At 49.5% G+C, this 24,189-nt stretch overlaps 1 protein-coding gene across 1 annotated transcript in view; it reads left to right on the top strand.

Moving 5' to 3' along the window:
• LOC144120414 (sodium- and chloride-dependent GABA transporter 1-like) overlaps positions 1–24,189 on the top strand; it is a 166,557-nt gene that overhangs the window by 63,086 nt on the left and 79,282 nt on the right. Inside the window, exons 2-4 of the mRNA XM_077652757.1 lie at positions 5,291–5,425; positions 14,020–14,189; positions 17,589–17,839. Coding sequence (XP_077508883.1) covers positions 5,291–5,425; positions 14,020–14,189; positions 17,589–17,839 — 556 coding nt within the window. The remainder of the gene's footprint in view (positions 1–5,290; positions 5,426–14,019; positions 14,190–17,588; positions 17,840–24,189) is intronic.

Here is a 24,189-nt window from a genome sequence, read left to right as displayed (position 1 = left end):
GGGCCTTGGAGAAGTTGGTGTTAACGTTACTGCCAGCGATGAAATTGCTGATCATGAGGGTTTGTTTCTGAAAGTGTCTCTTAGGGGATTTTCATTTGTTTTTGCTTCGTTTACCGAATCCCGGATGCGGATTCGTAAATGTATAATTTGTATGAATTTCTTTTGAAGCTGGGCAAAAAAGTTATCATTAGAGGTGACTTTAATCTCCCTGCTATTAACTGGAAGCAGCTGAAGTATGGACACTCTGCTCCTTGCAATGCGCTTCTAGACGCAATGCTGACTCCAACAAGTTGTGAATGATTTTGCCCGCGGAGATAATATACTAGAGCTCTTGTTTATTAGTGACATTTTTTACAGAGGGAACGATACAGGTTGAACCAGCAATTTCCGACCGCAAACTGATTTCCTTCTGTTGGAAAGTGTCTGGTGACAAGGCAGATCAATTTTCTACTAACAATGCAGTTCGGCACTTCCGTCGGGCAGATGATGTTGACGCGTGATTGATTATTTAGATACGCATTATTAACGATGATAATGACCTTTCTTGGCAGCAGTTTGGGGATGCCGCCAAGTTCTGTATGGAAATTTTTTTTCCATCAAGACAAGTACGAAAGCGGCGACTAAATCCTTGGATCACCAGAGATGTCATTCTTACTAAACGTAAAATCAATGCTGAAAATAAAGCGCAAAACAAGGACGCCACAGTTCGCAGAACTAAAGCGTAGTTTACTATATAAATAAAACTTGCTAGAGATAAATATTTTAGCCATAGCCTCGCAGATTTTATCTCAAGGAATCCACAAAAAATTTGGTCGCATTTAGTTTAAACTAAACAAGAGGTAGACGAAATAAGAGTTAATGACATAATTATGTCAAACGCACATAGCATTGCGGAGCAATTCAATATTTACTTTCAGTGTTGTCGCGCAGTTTGTATGCTTTGAACCCAGTGACAGGAGCGCAACTTCAGTAGACTATCTTGTAATTACCAGGGAACGATTTTTGGCATTGCTCTTAAAGGTTGAGAAAAAAAGGGGACACTCAAGCTCCGCCTTGAGGGTATGACGCGATAGCGTAATGGGTTAATTCCCATGTATATGCAGAAGGTCGGAAGCGCTGCCAGGCCCCTTGCCGATGCGCGCGGGACTCAAGTTGCGGTCGTAGTTGGCCGGCACATCGTTCTCGACAAACCCGGTGCGATGAACGCCAGCATAGCTTCTGCGCCGACCGAGCGGGCCGCAAGCTTCGTGGTGAACGCGCCTTGGATGTGCGCTGCGTTGTTCGCCGCTCACCGCGTGATTCCTACGTGCCCGCACGGCCCCACTGCGCCCGAACGAGACGAGCGGGAGTGGCGTACATTGCGAGGAAAAGGAAGAGGATGAGGAGCAGGGGAGGATGAGGTGGAGGGAGTGTTTTTAGTTGGCGTCGCCTGATGGCGCTACGTGCGCGCCAAGCAAAGAGGAAAAGTAGCGGAAACGTACTGCTCCCTTAACTTCGACTTCTGTAAATTCCATACTCATAATTACTAATATACACCACAGTACATGTCTTAAAGCACCCTTCTAAGGCAATACCGTATTCACTAGACGCGCCTTTTTCATTCCAAACCGTTGAGCTGGCGTAGCGGTACAAAGATACTCTGACGGAAGATCAGAAGGTAATAAGGGAGGCTTTACGTCAGTATTACCTTGATTTGTTCGCTTCCAAATTGGTATGATCGGTAGGTATGAAGCATAAAAGGGAAGCCCGAAATGATACGCGGCCGTGGAACAAAAAGGTTGCCATTGTGCCATGCCTACACCAGATATCGCATAATCTGAAGAAAATTGGTAGAAAAGCAGGCGTAGACGTAGTCTTTTCAGCCCCATTTCCCCTGTCAAGCCTCTGCAACAACGTTAGAAAAAATAAAAAGAACAGTAGCTGTACAACCAAGCACCGAGACCGTATTGTGCCTTGTGTAGAGGGCGTTGTACATTCCATTACTTCACCTTGCGGTAAGGCTTACAGAGGCCAAACAGGAAGATGTTTAAATGAAAGTTAATGGAAAACAAGAACGAATTATCTGGGGCGCCATTAAGGAGTTTGCCCGCCCATTGCCAGGTATGTGACAGCAAAATGAAATGCATTCCGCGTTTTAAGAAAGCAACCGTCTTGAAAAAACATAAAAACCAACTAACGCACGAAATCATTGAAGCAGGCTACATCTCAGAGCTTAGGGAAGGTTGCGTAAGCACGCCATCTATCTCATTATCTGAAAAAAAAATCACCTTTCTCTCTCGTTTTATCTGATTTTACCTGAATTTTAGGGGCACACCTCACATGTTGCTTTTTCGTTCTACCCGTGTTAATTACTGGCGCCCATCCTTCGTATCGCGAATCTTTTTACCCTTTTCTCGCCTTCCCGTGTTTTTAGCAAAATTCGCGGCCTGAACCCTGTTATTCCATTTTTTCCTTCCTTTTTTCCACATGTCATTGGTGCTTCATTTGATGGAACTTGTATAGTATCCTTTGATGCCCTGGACAACGTGTGGATACCAGTTCGTTCGCGCGCCTTGATTATCCCCCCCCCCCCTCCTGGTGGGCATTTACATGGTGTTTGTATATAAGTGAGGGTTCAGTTTTCGTCAAAGTTGGAAGTTCAGTGCTCTGTCCTATCTCGTTCTTTTCCTGTTGGGTGTTCGTGCTGCTGATACATATGGAACGTTGTCAATGTCAACGCATGCAGCTCACATCTTTCACTACCGCCACGTGTTAGAGAGCGACTGAGGTGTCCACTGACCCAGGGGGATAGTTATGCGCCTTTCCTTTGCTTTCGAAAAATGAAGATGAAGAAAAATGTAGATTTGTCGTCATAATCTCATTAATCTCTCTTAACTTTGTATTTGACCTTTGGCGTTGACCTTTGACATTGGCCGTCGACCTTGACCTTTGGCTTTGACTTCGACTTTGACTTGACCTTGAGGTGCCTGGGGTAGCATGAGGTAGGGCACCATTGTTATACCATGGCTTAATCTTGGTTTGACCTCTGACCCACTTGAAGGTCAAATCTGCAAGCACTGCGAAATCGTTACGAGGTAGCGTAGGGAAGCTTTCGCTCTAAAACCGAGAAACAAGGTGGTGAACAAACAAGTGAACAAGTCCAACTCCTCCAGCCTCGAGAGAAAGAAATTGTCTCGAAGCATAGGCTCCCATTAAGAGCACCAAACAAAGGTCGCGAACAGTCGTGCAGCGCTTGTACACTTTTTTCTCGCACAGTGCATAACTTGCAATGCATAGACGAGCTTTGCAACCAAGAAGATGTTGCAGACTTGTGCACACGAGCAAAAATCGATAGCTCCGGACCCATCCACGCCTGCGTTTGGCGCCCCACGAATTGAATTTGTGACTCCAATTAGGACCCATTATTCCGGGCCAGATGAAGGGGAACTCCAAGATACTGTAAAGAATCGGAGTCCCAGCTAACGCCATTAAATTGATTAGGTTTCGCACGCCCGTAGCCCAACCAGAATATTTTACATTTTTTCAAGTTTAGAGCTGCGCCAGAGACGTCACAGAACTGCGCTGCACAATGCATAGCTGCAAGCACACTCTTTTTATCTCGACAGAAAAGGGTGACGTCATCAACATAGGCTATAATTCTAATTTCCGACTGATCAAGTTAAAAACCTAGAATAGCTTCAAATCTGATGATACTAAGGCACAAGGGTTCTAGGTATAAAACAAATAACAGGGGTGATAATGAGCAGCCCTGCCGGAGAGACGAGATTAGTGGAATTGGTTTGGTAAGTTCATGATTTACGATCAACCTTTTATGGGACTGTTTGTAGCATAGTCTAATGCCCTTAAGCTAAAATTCAGGGGGACACTTTGTTGACCTAAAGTGCGGTGAGGTGAAAGCCTTTAGCGCGGTGTTGCTGCTTGTGTCGCTGATGTGTGGTGATGATGATTATTAAAGACACAGAACGTTTATGCGGTATCCTTCCAGATCGGCCTTCAGGAGGCGTCTGGCAAGATTGCCTGGGGAGCGCACCTCTCGAACGATGGTGGCGCCATTCAGTGACGTCACACGCACGTGCAGTAGGCTGAAGCGCCGGTGCATTGTCTGCTGGCGCCTTGCACATGCGCAGTGCATTATCGTATACTGAGTTCGCAGCTAAGACATACTACACCAACCACTACTATTACTAATCGACTAATTATTGCTTAGGTAATTAACAAGTTGCTAATGGTTGATTTGTCGACTAATTATCTAATCGACAAATTTACTAAGAACCAGAAACAAATTAACTAAATTACCAATCACTAATTACTATTACCAAGTATAGTTACGACACACTAAACCACTGATGACGTTATCAGTTTGACAGCTATTGTGTACGTGACACTTTTCTGTGAACATCCCCGCTGGCGAGTCATGTGCCTATAAAGGCTTTCGCCTTAATACATCCCAATGTTTGCACGTTCCAAGACTGCAAACAAGAACTCATGATGCACCTTATCAAAGGCATGAATAAAGGCATGAACACGAATAAATGCGCTTCTAGTGAATGCAAGGGTCTCTCAGAAACGTATCTTCGAGATCTGTGCTGAGGCGCACGTACATAAGTAATTATGAGGATGTAAATTACAGATGTCGGAATTAAGCGAGTGTCATGCATTTCCGGTAAAGTTCCTCCGTGCTTGGCGTGCAGTCGTAGCGCCATCGTGTGGCACCCACGGAAACCGCTTTCGCCATGCGTGGCACTGGTCCGGCAGATGGCGCGCGCGTAGGCGACCTTTCTGCGTCGGAGTAGTGTCGTTCGTTTCTGAACAGGTGTGATGGAACCGCAGCCGTCTACGAGTGCTAGTGTAGAGCAAAGTGGAAGAATGTGTAGGGCAGCGTCTGTGCTGGTTTCAGAGGCATAGAGACTCCGAGCGATTTGTCCAAAGGGCAAGGCGATGGCGTTCCGTGGACTCCCCGGCAGCGCTGCAACACGCTGTCGCGTTCCACTCTTGAAAGCGAAGCTTAAGCGTCCTCCAATTTTTTTGAAACGAGTGTTCATTCTTCATAAAGACTAACACATTGGCGCTTTCTAATTAGCTGCGCAGTCCCACGCACTTTCTCTTACTTTTTTCCCCCTTAAAGCGTGAAAGCACCAACCACGACTACTGCAGACATGCCACTTTAAACAGTGGCCGGTACTCTTTTAGTCTTTTTACTATTGCATGCACCTTTGCATTAGTCGGACCGCATGGGAGAATTAGCTTAAAGCGTGCTCTTTTTTTCCTTCACTCTTGGTCGACTGCGCAGGGCCTTTCCTGATGGCGTACCTGACTCTGCTGGTGGTGTGCGGAATGCCCATGATCTGCATCGAGATGGCCGCCGGCCGGGTGACGCAGTCGGGACCTATCGCAGCCATCGCCAAACTCTGTCCGCTCATGAAAGGTATGGTTCTTAAGTGATATAGGATGCCACACCACAGCAAGCTCAGTCAGCAGCTCCTGCGGACGGACTGCTCGCATTTGCTTTCAGCTTATCCACGTCTCGGTGGCCCCTTCTGCGATCATCGCATCTCCCTGGTTGTTGCCGCGGTGTCGCCATCGAGCAAGTGTGAAACTTTAATAAATAGAGATTTGTGGATCAGCGCGCAGCTACAGGACAGCTGTGCAGTGTAACGCATCTGCTGTTAAAATAATGCAGAGTGGGGGCTATACTCTCTTGCGTACAGTCAGCGTCGTCGAGCACGGTTGTCTGCATGCGATGGCGATATGGTGGTTTTGCGTTCACACGCCAGGCGCAAAAATTGTAGGTCACGCATGCAGCTAGCGTTGTAAGGCGCCCTCGTAACGAAATTCTGGTTCTTATTTAGGTGCCCTAAAAGACAGATACTCATGCGAAGCGCTCTAGACTAACGCCTGCAGCTCGGTGGCTGAGGCAAAGCAACCAAACCTTTCGAGAACGCAGTGGCTGCAGAGCATGGCCCGCAGTTGAACGGAGCAGTAGAGTGGGGACAAACAAGAAGGTGCAAAAGTAACAAAACAAATTCAAATGAACGAGACTAAGCCGGCATGCGAAGGAACTGAGGAGATAGAAAAGCGAATCTTCATAAAAAACATTGGCGACAGAGACCAGCCTCTCCTCGGCATCCTCTGCACAAGAGAATGCCCGTCGCTTGTGCAGTCCATCTTCCCACCGTTCTGAACGAAAATATAATCGATGGCGCATCTGTTTCTGTTCAGTAAGTTTCCCTAATGGGCAGTTCCTTTGGGATGGCATTGTCCTTACTGTAAGAACTCATAGTCAGCGATCAAAACTTGTATATTTTCCCAGTCGGCCTAGCTGATTACTGGATCCGGATAAAATGGGAAGTGCGTGCTGAAGAACTGCTGCAGAAGTGACCCGCGTGCACTCTCTCATGTTGCCGCGAACCTTTGTTTGTTTTCAGATTGACATGATTCAGTTCCCGGAAAACTTGGGCGAACAGCGTCATGAAACCGCGGCGAACCTGAAGACGAGCCTTTCTCAACCATTTGGACCGGATTGTGTGATTCCGGCCGGAGCCTGCGCAAACAGGGCCACTCAGTTTCCCGCGCACCAGGCCTTGCGCTACGCTTTTTGTCCCGTCGTGTTTCATTTCCGCGCTTAGAAATATCTGCAGCGCTGCTGAGCGCTTGCTATAGCGGCTAAATCGCCGCTCGTTCGCTCGGTCGGAGCTTCGAAATGTGCGAGGCTATAATATACGCGCTTAGAGAAAAAAATTGTAAGAAGGTATACCTTCTTACAATACCTGGAAGAATACATCGGGAAAGTTCAACGCAGATCGCGGGACTATTACTTGTCTTGGAGGGTGTGATGTTCCTGAGGACGTTAAGACTGCAGAGATGGGCATCCTCACGAGGGCGTCCTCGCCCTCACCTCATGAGGATTTCGCTCGGTAAGGGTGAGAGAGGATGGACGCATAAAAATTCGCGAGGACGAGGGTGAGGGAGGAAAGACATGGTGAGGTGAGGGAGGGAAGATATGATGATGTGAGGGAGGGCAACATGAACTGTCTGAGGGTGGGGATGGTGGCCAAAACAGTACTCCGGGTTAACGTATTTTGTCTGTGCAGCCCGTTATGAATTTGCGTTTTAAAGCGCTACTTCTCAGGGCGGATGTTTCTGGGGAAGACGTTTCTGCAGTCTGGGGTGCACGAGGCGAACAGGAAAGGCGGGGAGCCACACGCTTTCTCCGTCGCCACGATGCACCCCACCGCTGACAATGCTATGCCAAAAAACGCGCTCTTATAATTAAAAAAGCCTATTTTTGAAAATTGTGTAAAGTCTTCGGTAAAACACTCTGTATAATGCGCTAACAATGGGGAAATAGCCGGAACCGTGCTGTTGGCCTTTGGTCCAACGGGAACCATGGTACCGCAGACAACATTTGCATTATCAGCACCGAGTCTGTCGAGTGATCAGAGTGTAAAGTAAAACACGGAGAAATTATACCTAGTAAGGCTGATGAATTCCCAAACTCTAAGCTTTATTTTCCGGAACTAAGTCCGATTTCCGCTCAGTGAGGTTTCAAAGAACTGGCTGCAGCACAAAAAATGCTAGCTTCTACGAAATTCCACTGTCAAATAAAAAATTAAAAAAAAACAGTCAAAAAGGCAATGGACAAGAGAAGGAGTGTACACGCCACAACGACTGGACTGTCAACTGAGATTTATTAGACAAAAACGTAGTCCCAGCAAGGCCAGCAGAGCATGCGCAACAGCCGTTTCACAACTCACAGCGCATAAGGCACACAAGATACACCTCTACCGTGACCGGCCTAAAAAAGCAAATTCCTTTTCGAGTAAGCGCACCGAAGTTGTGCTAATGCAATCTTGGCCTGACAAACTGATATGGAAAGCCTCCAAGATTTCTCGCTCTTGCTTACCCCTGCCTCTACCAAGAATCATTACGTTGCTGAACAGTGGATAACACCCACATTCATTGCAATGGCGAGGCAAGTTGGCCCCGTCATCGGACCCCAGTGAGCAGTGGTGCTCACGCAGCCGGTCATTAATACATCTACCTGTTCGGCCTATGTATACTCTTTCGCATGTGAGGGGGAACTTGTACACGACCTGAGCGACACACGCCGTGAAGCGGTTCTCGTGCTGCGTTGTACAAACGTAGTTCCTTTCCCTGCCTCGAGAAATGCACGAGAACAGACCCGAAAGCTTGCAAGGGGCAGAAAACACCACACTCACTCCCTGCCTGGCCGCCACTTTTTTGATGCCGTGGCTCACTTTGTGCACGTACGGCATGACCTCGAACTTTTGGCGTTCAGTTGCTCCACCATCAGCCGGCTTCGTCCGTTCTTTCTTGAGCTTCTGAAGCAGCGATACAGCCACTGCTTTCAAAAGATTTTTAGGGAACCCTGTGGCTTCCAAACGTTGGAACTGATTATCAAGGCTCTTTTTGATAGCGTGGTGACAGCTCTTTTCCAGTGCATTGCGGAAACAATTCATCACAACGCCTCTCTCTACAATCTTTGAGTGCGCAGAACCGAACGGTAACAGAGCGTTCTTGCTTCTAGGTAAAACATCCAGCATAAATGGCCATCGTCAAAGCAGGCTATTTGCAGTTCTAGGAACCTGATGGAATGATTGTTAGGGAGTTCATGGGTGAAATTAAAAGCGCGTGAAGAAGCTTTAAAAGCACTCAAAACATCGTCTACTGCTGCAGGCAGAGTGTCATTAGGTAAAAGCTCCAAAAGTACTAAGAAATCGTCCACGTACCGATTGCATTAGCACAACTTCGGTGCGCTTACTCGAAAAGGAATTTGCTTTTTTAGGCCGGTCACGGTAGAGGTGTAGAGTTTAGTAAGGAAAAATCTGCTGTCACGATATTTAATGATGAGGGCGGTGAGCAAAGAATAGAGTAGTTCACGCTAGAAGTAGTGAATGAGTACAAGTATATATCTTGGGGTGTGGGTAAATGACGGTGCTGAGTATCTGACAGAGCATGAAAAATATGCATGTAATGAATAAAGCTAGTAGGAATGCAGCTGTCATGAAAAACAGGGTGGTGGTGGTAGTGGTTGTTTATTAAGATAATAGTAAAAAGGAAGGAAAAGATTTTTGCTAGCCCCGGCATCTGTCATCGATACTGAAGCACCTGAGCTGGGGCAGCGGAAATAAAGGATAGCAGGCAGAATGGAGAAATGAAATGAAAGAGGTGAGGGGACAGGAAGAGAGGATAGGGGGAGGAGTAATATGTAAAAGCTATTTACACAATAAGAAATGTGTCCAGGTTGTGCGCGTGATTAGTTCATTTTAGAGGAATTAAATCACACCCGCGCACAGCACTGTGTTGGCTACAACTGGAGTGGGGCGTCCAGTTATTAATCGTTCAAGGTAGAACTTGCAGAGCGTTCGGTCACTGCGTGTAACTACCTGACGGAGAACAGACGGGACGTCAAGCCCGTGTGTTCGAGGAATGCACAGAGGCTCACCAATGTTCGCTCACGAGTGCGCGCACTGCCCTGCGGCCACAATAGCGTCTTGATGGGGTCTGGTAGTATGCCCTGCGCCCTCTAGGCCGCGAGCATATCGCGACGAGCATCGGCGAACGCGGCACAGTGAAGGAGCAGGTGTTCTAGTGTTTCCACTGCACCGCATCCGTCACACACATCACTCGTCGCGATTCCGTGACGCACCCGTCGTTCCCCGGGCCACACGCAGCCAATGCGCCCGCGGAGGATCATTGCACGTTGTGACCGTGTAAGTCCGCGACAGCCGGTGATACTGTCGATGCGCCCACCTCCTGCGATGCGTGGGTCGGGGTGCTGCTTTCGGAGATGGTCGTGGATGGCCGCACGCACGTCCTCCAGCGCAAGGGGCAGATCGCTGGCAGATAGTTGGTGTGCAGCGGTCGCGAGGTCGTCAGCTTCTTCGTTGCCGGCGATGCTGCAGTGACCGGGCACCCACGGCACATCCTCTCTGCGCGAGGCGCTCGATGCGCGAGCGAATTTCCCGCACTAGTGGAGTACCGCGGCCGTTAGATTGCAGGCGGCTGAGGGCGGTGCGGGAGTCGCACAGCAGAGCACTCCTGGGCGGCGGAGGGCCGAGGGTGAGCAGCATGTCCAGCCCGAGCCGGATCCCCATCAACTCCGCCGTGGTGGAGAGCCCAGGAAGGTTGCGTGTTGCTGGCTGTGCAGTCGCAGGGCGGGGATGGTAGCCGCCGCAGCAAGGGAGCAGCTGTCGCGGGCCACTGAGCCGTCGGTGTACACGAGGAGATGGTCCTGGAGCTCATCGTGTATGACGGCTCTGGCCAGCTGCTGCACAGCACAGAGGGGTGTGCCCCGCTTTCCCGCAATGCCGACGATCTCTCGCTGTACCTCCGAGGCAGCAGGCCAGGGCGCGCAGGACCCGTAGGGGGGTGGGCCTTGTGTCCATTGCTCATGCTCGAGCAGCACCGCGCCCATTCGTGAGCGCGGGTGCGAGTGCATACGCTGCAGCAGCGAGCCGCCGTCCGGTGCCCGGTGAAGCCGGCCGATGTGATTCAGTGCCCTGCGCGCTGCTTGGAGCTCAAGTGGCCACGCTCCTGCCTCGGCCAACTGCGGCGCACTGCGAGTTTTTGGGCAGGCCTAGGCACACGCGCCGGGACTTGCGGTGCTGGAGCTCGAGTTTCTTCCAGCACGGCTTGCGCACCGTGACGAGCGGCAGCGCATAGAGTACCGCCCCCAAAGCTGTGGCATTGTATAGCCGCAGCGCGGCTTGCTGGGAGATGTCCTGGCCTCGAGCGGTGAGCTTGTGCACGGCGGCGGTGATCCTCTTCATCTGCAGACAGGCCTTGGTCGCCGTGGGGCGGAAGGAAAGGCGCCAGTCGATGTCTAGACCAAGGTACCGCACCGATTTACACCAGGGAATCCGAGAGTCCCGTCCAGTGACAGTGGCGCAAGGTGCGCGCGCGAACGCGAAACGCAGGCCATGGCCACCGATTTGCCCGCGCTCAGCGACAGACCAAGGCCGCGCAAAGCTGGCATCGATCGCGGTCAGGGCTCCCCTCCTTGAAGGCACCCCCGCACGCGGAACGCCTCGCCCGGTGGTCCCCGGCACCACAGAGCTATGTCGTCTGCATATATGTACATATGCACATGGTGTCGGCCGCTCGTGGGAGGGAGGCCGGCACCACCGACATGGCCACATTAAACAGAAATGGTGATAAGACAGAGCCCTGCGGCACGCCCATGTCCACCAGACGAGGCTTGGAGAGCTTACCCCCTACTCGTACGCGCTTGGTGCGCCCGCTCAGGAAGCCATGAACGTATCGCAAAAGGCGCCCGCTCACACCGGCCCCCTCAAGCACCGCGAGAATCTGTGCGCGGTGAACGTTGTCAAAAGCGCCCGAGACATCCTGTAGTAGCAGCAGCGCAACCTGGCCTGCCGCCCTGGCATGCTCCAGCGCTGTAACAACGTCTGATATAGAATCAGCCGTGCACCGCATCCCACGGAAACCCGTCTGACGCTCGTCAAACAAATCAGCCTCTGCAGCCCGCTCGTTCAGACGCTGCAACGCCATAAGCTTCATGAGCTTACCTGCCGCCGATGTTAATGCCACTGGCCGGTATCCGCTCAGCTCCGTAGGTGGGCGCCCTGCCTTTTGGATGGGACAGACGACCGCGGTTCGCCAATCCTCCGGTAGCTCCCCGCCTTCCCACACCAGGTTGATCTGCTGCAGGAGGATCTGTCGTTGCTGCGCATCCAGGTTTCGCAGCATCTGGTATGTCACCCCGTCCGGTCCGGGCGCCGAATGGCGGCGGTAGCGCTGCAGCGCATTGTTCAGTTCCGCCGCAGTGAACGGCGCATCACATGGACCTTCCGAGGCGACGGGCGAGGGACTGGCGTCGCTTCTGGGGCTCTCAGGAGCAGCTATGTTAGCTGCGTTTGCGGGCCTGGGCGGCGCGAATCTATCGGCGAACCGCTCTGCCAACTCTTCAAAGCTGAGCCCGCTGGAAATTGCGAGGGCGGCCAGCGGTTGACGGTTTGCCTGTGGTTCGGTGATGCGCCGCAGGGTGTCAAACAGCCTCCGCGAGCTGACATCTTCCTCCATCCTTTGGCACAGTGAAGCCCACTGCCGGCGGTATAGCTTGGCGTGGCGGCGCGGTGCCGCGTCCAAGCGGTTGTAGACAGTCCAGTTGGCGGCTCTGTCAGTCCGTCGCGCCCGTCGCTCTGCGCGATCTCTCTTCTAGGGCACTGTGGAATTGCAATAGGTATGAAGTAGTAAGAGGGATCTGGAAAAGGGTGATAGTTTCTAGTCTGAGTTTCGGCAATGCGGTCTTGTGCATGAGACCAGATGTTCAAGCAAGGTTAGAAATCAAACAACGCGACGTAGGGAGGCTAGCTTTGGGAGCACATGGCAATACACCAAATCAGGGGGTACAGGGTGATATGGGATGGGCGTCATTCGAGAGCAGAGAAACTAGCAGTAAGATAGCATTTGAGGAGCGATTGAGAAAAATTAGGGATAAGCAGTGGGCTAGGAAAGTTTTCAGATACCTATATAGAAGGATTGTTGATACGAAATAGAGAAAGCGAACTAGAAAATTGACAAGCAAATATCTGGAAAACAGTGGGGGGGGGGGGGGAATCAGCAATTATCGGTTAAGAAAAAGGTTAAAGAAACAGAGAGGGCTCTGTGGAAAACAGGAATGCTGACGAAATCAGCACTGGGAGCATACAGGATTTTTAAGCGGGAAATTGCCAAAGAAAATATCTATGACAATTGTAGGGGAAGCTCTTGGTTGTATGAGGCCAGGACGGGAGTTTTGCTGACTAAGACATATAGATTCTGGTACCACAAGATAGGCACGTTGTGCGTTGCATGCGGAGAGGAGGAGGAAACGGCTGAACACTTGATACTTTTCTGTAAAGGGCTTCACCCTACAGTGGAAAGCAGCAGGGCTGATTTATCCAAGGCATTGTGGTTTAAGGACAGGGAAGGGAAAGTAGATTTTAAGCGAGTAGAAGTAAAAAAGCGAAGGTTATCTGATTGGAGCTAAAATCAGAGAAGAGTAAAATTTCATAAGTCATGGCTAGGTGGCTTGAGCCACCGCCCGATGTAAAGGGTTCAGCCGTATCCACACACACACACACACACACACACACGCGCACGCACGCACACGCACACACGAATACACACGCACACACACGCACGCACGCATACACACGCACGCACGCATACACACACACACGCATACACACACACATATATATACACACACGCATATACACACACACACATACACATACATACATCCGGCCCATCCTGTCCATTATTTCGGCTCGCAATACCCAGCGCGTTATGGAGTACGTTTTCGAATGCACTTTTAAGGAGACCGTCTTCTTGTGCGCACCAAAAACAAGGACATTGTTTTACCTTCTCGATCAGCTTTCTCTCTAAACTTCGGACAGCGTCTGTTCGCGAGGGGGGGGGGGGGGGGGCAGAAATTTTGGCGTTTGCTTCCTTGACGGCTGTTGCTGGAGCTTCTGCCACGTCTAGTTTTGATTCAATTTCATCTAGCCATTTTTGGACGTCGAGTACTTGAGCTAGCAGTTGTTTTTTCGGCCCTGTACAGTGTTCTATGTCGCCGCAGAGCGTCAACAAATATAAACCAAAATCACCCAAGGCCACACGGAGCGTACGAAAGTTATGTGGGCAAGCCAGCTGCATGCATGTAATGTTGGCCTCTTGTTCTAGCACTGGAAACTGACCTGCGTGAAAAATGCTAGCAGATTCGGCTGAGGCTGACGGGCGGCCGCCCGGCGTGCCCGCTTAATTGAGATTTATTTTGTTTTCACATGTTTTCTAATCGTGTAGGCGGATAAACGCACCAAAATTAGCGCGCAGGGCGCGGCGAGACGGTGTACGGGTAATGCATTAGCATATAGACGCAAGATTATTATAACTTTCAGGCCGCTGTCGTCGCCTTTCGCGCAGCAAGTGCGATGAACAAAATGCACGGAAAAACGAGCAAACCGTCGGCAGCACACGATGCGCATGCAGGAGTCGGCTTGGCGGGCGTGGCGGCTTCGTTCTTCATGACGGCGCTGTACGCGGTGCTGTTCTCGTGGGCGCTGTTCTACTTCTTCAACTCCTTCCACGGGGTGCCTCGGTGGGCCCGCTGCGCCAACTCGTGGAACACGGCACGCTGCTCCGAGGACCCCGTCACGTTGGTGAGTGTCGGTAGTGCCGCGGTGAAGGAGCGCCGTGCCAATTAGACTGAAACAGAATTGCACTGTAATACTCGGACAAAACCGCCGCGGTGGCTCAGTGACCGCGGGTTCGACCGCGGCAGGTCGATGGAGGCGGATTAATGGTAGAGGCCGATGTCCGTGCACGTTAAACAACTCCGGTTGGTTCAAGTTATCGAGTCTCATTCGTCCCGCATAGCCTGAGTCGCTTTGTGTCGTTAAACCCCCTAAAACCAAACCTATTGCACCTAACCTGCGCGATCATGATGACTGTGGCCGCTCTCGTTACTCGCGGCAATGGCGTGAACAAGCCGATGGCCAACTCAACAAATGAAGCATGTCTGCTGCTTCCTCGCTTCTGTGGCTCCTATAGCAGCCCTCACTGTTTTTTCCCTGGCCGTGCTCCCGGCCACTTGTGATTACCGTCCCTCACCTGGCTGGCATATTGTTATTCTCTCGCTGCTCATAGAGAGGTGGAAGCAGCGTGCGTTTTGCTTTTCAGGGAATTGAGCCTAAAGAAGCAGGCGTAGCCGTAGCGCCTGTTCTCTCGTCCAAGGACACGTTCGTATAATGCCTTGGATTCGTTAGTTTGAAGAGCTTGGCCTGCAGTGCTCTCGCTCTTCAGTTTGCGACCGCTCCGGTTGCGAAGTGCCTTCTTGCGCAATAAGACATACACGCGACACGGATGAAATAGAGTCACGCTGTTGGCTGGGGAAAAAAATTACTCACGGCTTATACTGACTTTTTTGGGGTCTGCTGTAGTTGCATTTTCCTCACGCGAAAAAAATTACAAGCAATAGGGATTTTTTTTTTACTATTGTCCGGAACACCTCGGAAATTAATAAACTCTGGCGCTAACATCTTTCCACAAGTTTAATAACAAGCAACTACTACCACCTTTTTGCTGACGCGGAAGGATAGAAAGCCGATTTGTAGACCGAGTTTATTCAGCGTCACCCACAGTGCTATGTTCAAGCAACTTCCGACACGCACGCGTTGAACGATAAAAGAAGATTAAAAAATCCATCAGCGGCCTGCACTACAGTGGCGTCCTTATATTGGAATGTTTGCCTACTAAAGTACACATCACCGGTGGCTTGGGCTGTTTCAGCTATGAGCGAGCCGACTCTACCAGAAGGCGTCTGTTAGCACTCACGGCTGGACATTTGAGGAACCACTGGACCTTCATTAGTCTGCTCGACGGGCAGCCGTCTGTTTTAAGGCAACTTTGATTGTCTGCTTTCGCCTCTCAGAAACACACCTCTGCGCTACCATTGGAGAAGGGCATATTGGTTTAGTATACACTGTATGCGACGTTTTAAGCAGGCCTGTCTGCTTTGCGGCTCTATAGAAACGCGGGCAGTGCAGCCATAAATTCCGCCCGCGAAATTGAGCTCACCAAAAAGAAAGGTCATTGCCACAGCTTAGAGGACGTTTTGATATTTAGCCAACGCAGGCGGTAGAAAGATGAGTGATTAAAAATCTAGAGGCAACGCAGTTTATTGCACGTCTTTGGAAGGGTTTTCTGGCGGGCTAGTTGGTGGTTCTCGTTCATGATTAAACTGCGCGAAAGAAACAGGGACAAAGACAAGACACACGTACAGACACAGAGCGCAGACTTCCAATTTTTATTCGAAAAACGCTTCGAGCATTCCTTTCACACGCACCAAACTGCCACATGACACAGCCAGGATCCAACACAGCAGATAAGTTTAACAGCTGAGTACAGCCAATCTGGAGAACCAATCTAAAAAACCCCAAGTGTGTGCATGCCTAAACACCCTGCATACCTAGATAAAAGGAAAGAGAACGGTAAAAAACCTCACGGTTAAACTAAAAATTCAAAGGGAATGAAATACAGAAACGGCCGAACAATATATTACGAGCGAGAGCTTGTTAAGCAAAAGGGATGAGACGTGGAACCAACAGAAACAACAACAAAAGATGAAGGTGCAAGCACTAAAAAGTAAGCAGAAAAGCATAAAATCGAAACCATATGAATGATACAAAACAAAATAAACAACGACGCTAAAACCGCGAAACCGAGAGGGAATTATGGAAACAAAAATAAACAATGGTAAAGGCGACGCGAGAATGACATAGGCTAAAACCAGGCTAAACTCTATGAAGGATGGAAACAAGTAACAAGAGCAAAGGTGTAGGGTTAAAAATGACAGTTTAAAGTGTTACTTTCTAAAAACGAGATTTCTTTATTCGAAAGCACAATGGACGGTATGTGTGCTCACACAATTGTTCGCATTCTTTGCGATTAAGAAGGCCTCAATATTTCCCTTTCTGTTTCGGTTCTAGCCGTAGCGAGGAACTTCGTGCTTTCGAGAAACGGGTGGCAATCATTTTTTTTTTGCACTTCTTACGATGTAAAGCTAAATTGCCTCCTAAGTTGGTAGACAGATTGCGAATGTGTTCATCGCCCTCTCATTGAAACATCGCCCAGTTTGGCCGATGTACATCTTTCCACGCGATAATGGAACCTGATAACTTCTCTACTGGCACATTCTGTGTACTCAAGGCTGTGATTTAAGGTGCATCTTTGCTGTCTATCGTCTCTTTTCATGATAGCACGCACTTTAGCGAGCTTACACGGCGCCGCAAGCACGTGTTGGACGCCGTATCTGCCTGCAACTTTCATTTGCTTAGTGAGTTCGCTTAGTAAGTTCTCGCTCGTAATATATGGTTTGGCCGTTTCTATATTTCATTCTCTTTGAATTTTTAGCTTAACCGTTCGGTTTTTTTACCGTCCTCATTCCTTTTATCTAGGTATGCAGGGTGTTTAGGCATGCACACTCTTGGGGTTTTTTAGATTGCTTCTCCAGATTGGCTGTACTCGACTGCGCCCGTCCTTGTGCCCTTTTCGTCCATGTTTGTATTATTTTGCGCAGTACCTTTACTCAACGATATACGACCGACTCGCCCAACAACATGCACTCCTCAACTGTTAAACTTATCTGCCGTGTTGTATCCTGGCTGTGTCATGTGGCAGTTTGGTGCGTGTGAAAGGAATGCTCGAAGCGTTTTTCGAATAAAAGTTGGAAGTCAGTGCTCTGTGTGTGTACGTGTTTCTTTCAGGCAGTTTAATCATGAACGTCTTCGGAGTCCATTTCACTTTGCTGCCGGGGCCAACGGGTAGACAGGAACGCTGTTCAAAAAGCCGAGCGGGCCTTATCATCTTTTCTGTTTGTGTTTACCAGACCAATTTTTGCCAGTGTCGCTGTGACTTAAGGTTTAATTGGGCAGCACTTCAGCTGTTGCGGGAATGGGCCTCGTGGGCCGGGCCCAGATTCGCAGTGCATCCGCCCGGTCTCAGAATACGACCCGTGCATCACAGGTCAGACTGAGCGACACGGTATGCGCTTCTCGCAGGTGATGAGCCAGTACGGCGGCTTCCGCAACCCGGACGCCCCGCCTGCCCCGATGACGCTCGACTTCCCCAACGTGACGCGGCCCGCGTTCAACTGGTCGGCGGCGGCCAACGCGACCACGCCGGGATTCCGCATCCCCGACCTGGAGCTGGACATGACGCCGCGGCCCCGGCTCGCCTCGGCCGAGGACGACAGCTCGTGGGTCTCCTATACGCTCTCCAAGCACACCACCACCGCGCAGGAGTTCTTCGAGTGAGCCTCCATTGCCGCTCGAGCGATGTGGCCCAGTACTGGTCAATCGGGTGGTAAGGGAATCGGAGGAAATAAACGAGAAGGTGCGTGCAGCAGGCGTTGGTAGAGGGTAGATTTTAGTGCAAGGCCGGGCAGTAGCTTTTCTAGGGGGGGCCAGCCACTGGGAGGGCCAGGTAGAAATAAGCTTAACGCCATAATAAGTTACACAACCATGCAAGGAGGTGGAAAGAAAGCGAAATGGTGACAAGTAGAACAGCGGTTAAAGGAAGAAGGAGTACATACTGTGCGGCAGACAGGCTCACCGTTTATCGATGGCCATGTCTCGGAGGACTGCAAGATTACAACTGAGGAGGAGCCCTTATGCCGAGCATCGAGGAATAAATTGGCAAAGAAAAAAAAAGTCAACTTGGAAATAACACCTATGGGTACCAGGAACAGGTCTTGCAAGGGATGACCAATTTATTAATATGAAACAGTTGTAGCCAAAAAAAACAAGGATATAGTAAAATGCTTTAATGACGATATGAAAGTTCGAGAACGGTGCCGATATACGTAGTTCTACTCGGGAATATAAATGTCCACATGGAGGATCTGGATAAGTTTTTAAATTTCTGAAAACGCGGTTAAGCTCGACACTGTGGCCCAACAAATTCGCGCCAAAATGCATGCGTTTTCAAGAAGCTTGCAGGCAAAGCAACCTCTCCAGTGCACGTAACTCGTCGAATTAGCAAAAATTTTGGGCCACAGCACCGAGGGTAACTGCGTTTTCGAAATTCTAAAAACTGGTATGAATATCACTTAAGGTAGGCTACACGCCTTTCAGTAATTAAGTAGCGTAACTGTAGTATTTAAGAAGTTAACTACTGAATATTAGTTAACCACTCTGCTAGTTGGCACATCTTAGCAATATTCTGATGTATTTACACCGCTGTCAATGCTATGGCGAAATGTGAGCTCTTCAAAAAACCTATTTTTAAAATTCTGGAAAGTCCTATTTGAAATGCCCTGTATATGAGAACTTTTGCCGCCGTCGGTCAGCCCGTGCAGTAGTCCTTGTTTCGTAGAAGCGCGCGCAAAATCAAGACACCTAAAGAGCTGCGCTCAAATTTCGCATTTCTTAATCATCTGTGAAAGTTTTTGTTGTTCCACGTGCTCATTACGACTTGTGGACAAATTCACCTAGCTCCCCAGAGGCAGAAACTGAAGAGCGCAGCAGCGCGGCAGTTTGGTTATGCAACGTTTGAGCATAGGACAAGCGTCTGTGTGTTCCTGTCTTATTCCCCGTGTGCGCTCAAGTTCAATCCTGCCTTTAATTAGCAAACAGTAGCCGGCCTATGTGGTACCTGACTTCCAGCGAAAGCAGTGCGTAAAAAACTGGACACGGACCGCAGGCGTGCGACGCGCTGTTTCCGCCAGAAGGCTTTTTATTCTGCTGGTCTTGACAAAGCGTTGTGGTGCCATCCTGCTGCACACTCGTGGGAATAGTGGTGCTAAGAAAAGAGTGCGGACGGGCCCTCATTCCGGAAGTGGTTATCCACGGCTGAGATTAGCGAAACACTCTGCTCAGAGTGTGTAAGGGAATAAACGCGAGTTAATGACATCCTAGTCGAATTCAGGACTAAGAAATGGGCAGGGCATGTAATGCGAAGGCGATGGTCGTTAAGGGTGACGGACTGGATTCCAGCAGAAGACAACCGTAGCAGGGGGCGGCGGCAGAGAACAACCCGACGATAGTTGGCCTCGGCCGGCACAGGACCGGGTTAATTGGAGAGTTGTGGCAGAGGCCCTGCAGTCAGGCTGATGGCGATTCCCAGGCGTTTGCAGTGGCCACCGTGCGTTAGACAGTAGCCAAGACTTAGCTCGCATCCAGCCCTGGTAATGACGTGATGGCCGTTTTTTTTGCAACAAAAAAGGCGGTGGAAGTGACTGAGCCGTGTGTCGTTCTGAAGTGGGTGATGATGTCCCCATTGTATGCGAAACCTGGCGTCTGCTTTGAAGAAAATACCTCTTCCAGTCTTTGCCCCTTCCCGTGTCTCTAGAAGGTCAAAATCATCGTTACTACTGTCTCTGCTGACCAGGCCAACTTTAGACGTTTCTCGACGTGAAGTGCTGAAATTTTCAGCATTCATTGGACTTTTTACATATGCTGGAAAAAGCTGCCTGGTCATGGGCCGCGCCTTTTGCAACGGCACTACTTGCTGCCAATGACATCGACGTGGTCGTCGTTCGCGGCTTTCATTTTATTCTTGTTTTTATGTGCAAAAACTGAGGATGGCAGGAAGAAAAAAAGTAGTGCTGTCGACTGCTTGACGGGCCTCGCCTCTCTTGTATGTTAGCAGGGATACAATGCAAAACAAGTACTTTCAATGGCCACAGTGGGCAATGTCTTTTGCATAAGAACAAAATGCAAACTATTCTCGTAATAAATCAACAATATCACAGAAACTGCACAAAGGGGAGTATGCAAAATAGGTGTACATTTTAAGGCCAAGGCGAACAGATCAGCTTGCATCAGAATAAAACAGTTCAGACATAATACAGGTCAATTCAAAAAGATATATCTAAGAGCACAAAAAGGCATAGTATTGAATTGTTGATACAGCTATACATTTAGAAATTTCGGTAAGATGTAACATTGCAAAGCCATATTTTGTGCGACACTGGGGTAATAGAAACATGTTACCAATTTTTAGTGCCCATGGCGTTTCGTGAACTGTAAGTAAGGTTTTCTGGTGGGCTAGTTGGTACATTGATAGGCTGTGCGCTAAAAAGACGTTCACAGGAAAAAAGCTGGGTAGAGACGACAGGATAGAAGCGCAACTTTCAACTTTAATGACGACAAATGAAGTCAGGCGCACTTCTATCTCCGCTGATAACAAGAGACAAGCTGCATGAGAGAGCTTTAAGCTACTTGGGTTTTATAATTTCACTTTGATATGCCCTATTGTTCTTCCTAGGTTCACGCTCTCTCATGCAGCTCGTCTGTGGATATCAGTGGAGATACAAGGCGCCTTGCTTTATTTGTCCTTAAAGTTGAAAGTTGCGCTTCTATCCTGACGTCTCTACCCCGTTCTTTTTCCTGTGAATGTCTTTTAAGAGCGTTAGCTGTTACTCATCCTGTTTCGAGATTTCGTGTGGTCTGCTACGACCCTTGATCACAGCGCCATCTGTGGCAGCAACTACTCATCGCGTTTCAAGGTTTTGTGAGGTGTCCTACCAGAAAACAGCGCATCTCGCATTGAGACGTGTAGCGCCATCTACAATAGCATTGTAGAAACAACCACCTTCCGCGTGCCAATGATGGCGTCACAGTCCAATATGGTGGATAGAGGTGGAACAATCAGAGTGTGACGTCAGGGGAAGAAATGGCAGCATGGCTTCGGTTTATCGAATCTAAGTTGACGGCCATTAACATTGGCTGTGCCCTCTCACGCCACCCCCACCAAAAAACGGGTAGGTACTGTCCCGTTACGGGACTGCTATGTATCTGTCGTTACCAGAAAGAAAGAAAAGTGCACAGGCTTGCTCACTGGCTCAAGACGGGCCACAATCGCTACCACGTGCAGATAGTAGGAGAGTTGAAAGATGGGATAGAAAGACAAGGCCGATCCCGAAGGTAGTGCAATACCGGGCGTACCGATGGCGGGAGTGAAGCATCCTAACTCTCCGCCACATTTCCAAAAATAAGTCCAATTGAACCCGTAACAGATACTCTACGGGATCCGGACATTCGCTATTTATCTATGTCTGTTTGTTGTTGCCAGGAAGAAAGAAAGAAAAGGAAAGTGCACAGGCCTGCTCACTGGCTCAAGCCGAGCCACAATTCACTACCAAGAGTTGAAAGATGGGATAGAAAGACAGGATAGTATCTATATGCCTGTTCCTGCCAGGAAAAAAGAAAGTGCACAGGCCTGCTCACTGGCTCAAGCCGAGCCACAAGGAGAGTTGTAAGAGGGGATAGAAAGACAGGATAGCAAAGACGCGCTAAAGACAAGGCCGATCCCGGAGGTAGTGCAATACCGGGCCAACTGGTGGCGGGAGTGAAGCATCCTCCAAACTCTCCGCCACATTTCCAAAAAATAAGTCGAACTGATTAGAAAAAATTTTATTTACATATGTACACATGCCAAGGTTACCGGATACATTTGACATTCACAAGTTGACATGACGCTCAGCATGTAAGGCGAGCCAATTAGAGTGCCAAAACATTGGACCCGTAACAAATACTCCACGGGTCCGGACATGTATACATTCGTTCCGCTGTATACTCCGACAACGGGCAACCATCCGGAGACAGTTGTGTACCGAATTTAGTAGGCAAATAAAACCCTATGGCTTGTGGTATAGAAATAAAACCACAATTACACAATAGATACACGTTGTATACATGCAATTACTAATTGAAGCGTTACCATATCGCACCACAAGCCGAACTCTAGGCCCACCTTGACCCACCAAACGAAGCGAATTCCGTTTGGGACGTATCTTGAGGGGGTGCAACTCGACAATGGGTAGACGTGCATCGTAATTTCTCTGATAGATGGCGCTAGGTGGCGATCGTTCCGCTAGGCGGCGTGCGTGCACGCGTAGCCGAGCATGGTGGCAATCCACCCCGTTTCAAAAGGTATTGCATTCCGTTTCTCGAGAGGAGCGGCGCGTTCTTCTTCGCTTTCTTCGTCTAGTAAACCAAACAGCAGCGCTCGTTACTTCAACGTCTTGCAGACGTTGGCGGCCTTTTTTAGCGCACAGCATATCAAAAGCGAAGTATAAGTGTTACAATGCTAGAGAGAAAGCCATCATTTATATTTGTTGTTCTTTTATAAAAGCACGCGAACTAGTAATCAAACAGTCGGCTCACCTGTACAATCATGTGTTGTAAGTATATGGGATTATCAGGAGAATCAAGACTTGTTGGCAACAAGCCGAAACGCTTTTTTTTTTGTGTAAACTCAGCAGTTTGTGAATGTTGGACGCGGTGGTATGACCCCAGACAAGAAAACAATGGCTAAGATGTGAGCAAAAGAATGCGTGATACAGATTAACGTAGTTTTTGCTGGTAAGTGCTTAGCACGTGACATAATTCTAACGGATTTGATGTACATTTTAGTCCCACGCCATTTTGGACGTGGACCTAGAGATGTATCGGCGTACCGCGTTTCACTGTGCCAGAGATTCTGCCACCTGCAGCGCCGAAGATTTCTTCTCGAAGCATTTTCCCGCCAAGCTTCGGGTGATTGATGCCAAACACGATCTGAATCCCCGCAACTGGTGGTGGAGGTTTTATTAAAAATAATAGTAAAAAGGAAGAAAAAGATTTTTGCTAGCCCCGGCATCTGCCATCGATACTGAAGCACCTGAGCTGGGGCAGCGGAAATAAAGGATAGCAGGCATAATGGAGAAATGAAATGAAAGGTGAGGGGACAGGGAGAGAGGATAGGGGGAGAAGTAGTATATACAAACTATTTACACAATAAGAAATGTGTCCAGGTTGTGCGCGTGATTAGTTCATTTTAGAGGAATTAAATCAGACACGCGCACAGCACTGTGTTGGTTACAACTGGAGTGGGGCGTCCAGTTATTAATCGTTCAAGGTAGAATTCGCGGAGTGTTCGGTCACCGCGTGTAACTACCTGACGGAGAACAGACGGGACGTCAAGCACGTGTGTTCGAGGGATGCACAGAGGCTCGCCAAAGTTCGCCAAAGTGCGCCCTATAGGCCGCGAGCATATCGCGACGAGCATCGGCGAACGCGGCACAGTGAAGGAGCAGGTGTTCTAGTGTTTCCACTGCACCGCATCCGTCACACACATCACTCGTCGCGATTCCGTGACGCACCCGTCGTTCCCCGGGCCACACGCAGCCAATGCGCGCGCGGAGGATCATCGCACGTTGTGACCGTGTAATGCGCCACAGCCGGGGAGACTGTCGATGCGCTCACCTCCCGCGATGCGTGGGTCGGGGTGCTGCCCCGCAACTGCGTTGCGCGTTTTCAGGTCTCGGTTCACCCTCGAGCAAAACTGCTCACAACAGTGGCACTCCCCGTTTCGTAGCCGTCGTTGCTTTCTGCAGGCGCGAACTTTAGCGCATCATCGCAGGAGCGAGGTTGTCGCAGCTTCGTTGTGGTCGCCTCCAGGAACAGGCCTGTTTGAAGCGTCTGCAATTTTCAGACAGATGGCGCGGTCCGTTGGGTGACGGCGCCTTTACAAGTCCCACTGGAGCCCACTTCCGACAGTGTGACTTGCGCTGAGCTAAAGAAGGAGGCGGCGGGAACGAACATGTTTTATTAGCACACCTTTTTATAGGTGATAGCAGTGCCAAGCGAATAGTCTGTGGTTGCACTGTCACAAACA

Source organism: Amblyomma americanum, chromosome 2 (genome assembly GCF_052857255.1).
Source record: "Amblyomma americanum isolate KBUSLIRL-KWMA chromosome 2, ASM5285725v1, whole genome shotgun sequence".
Classification (NCBI taxonomy): domain Eukaryota; kingdom Metazoa; phylum Arthropoda; class Arachnida; order Ixodida; family Ixodidae; genus Amblyomma; species Amblyomma americanum.
This window is presented reverse-complemented; position numbering and strand designations above follow the sequence as displayed.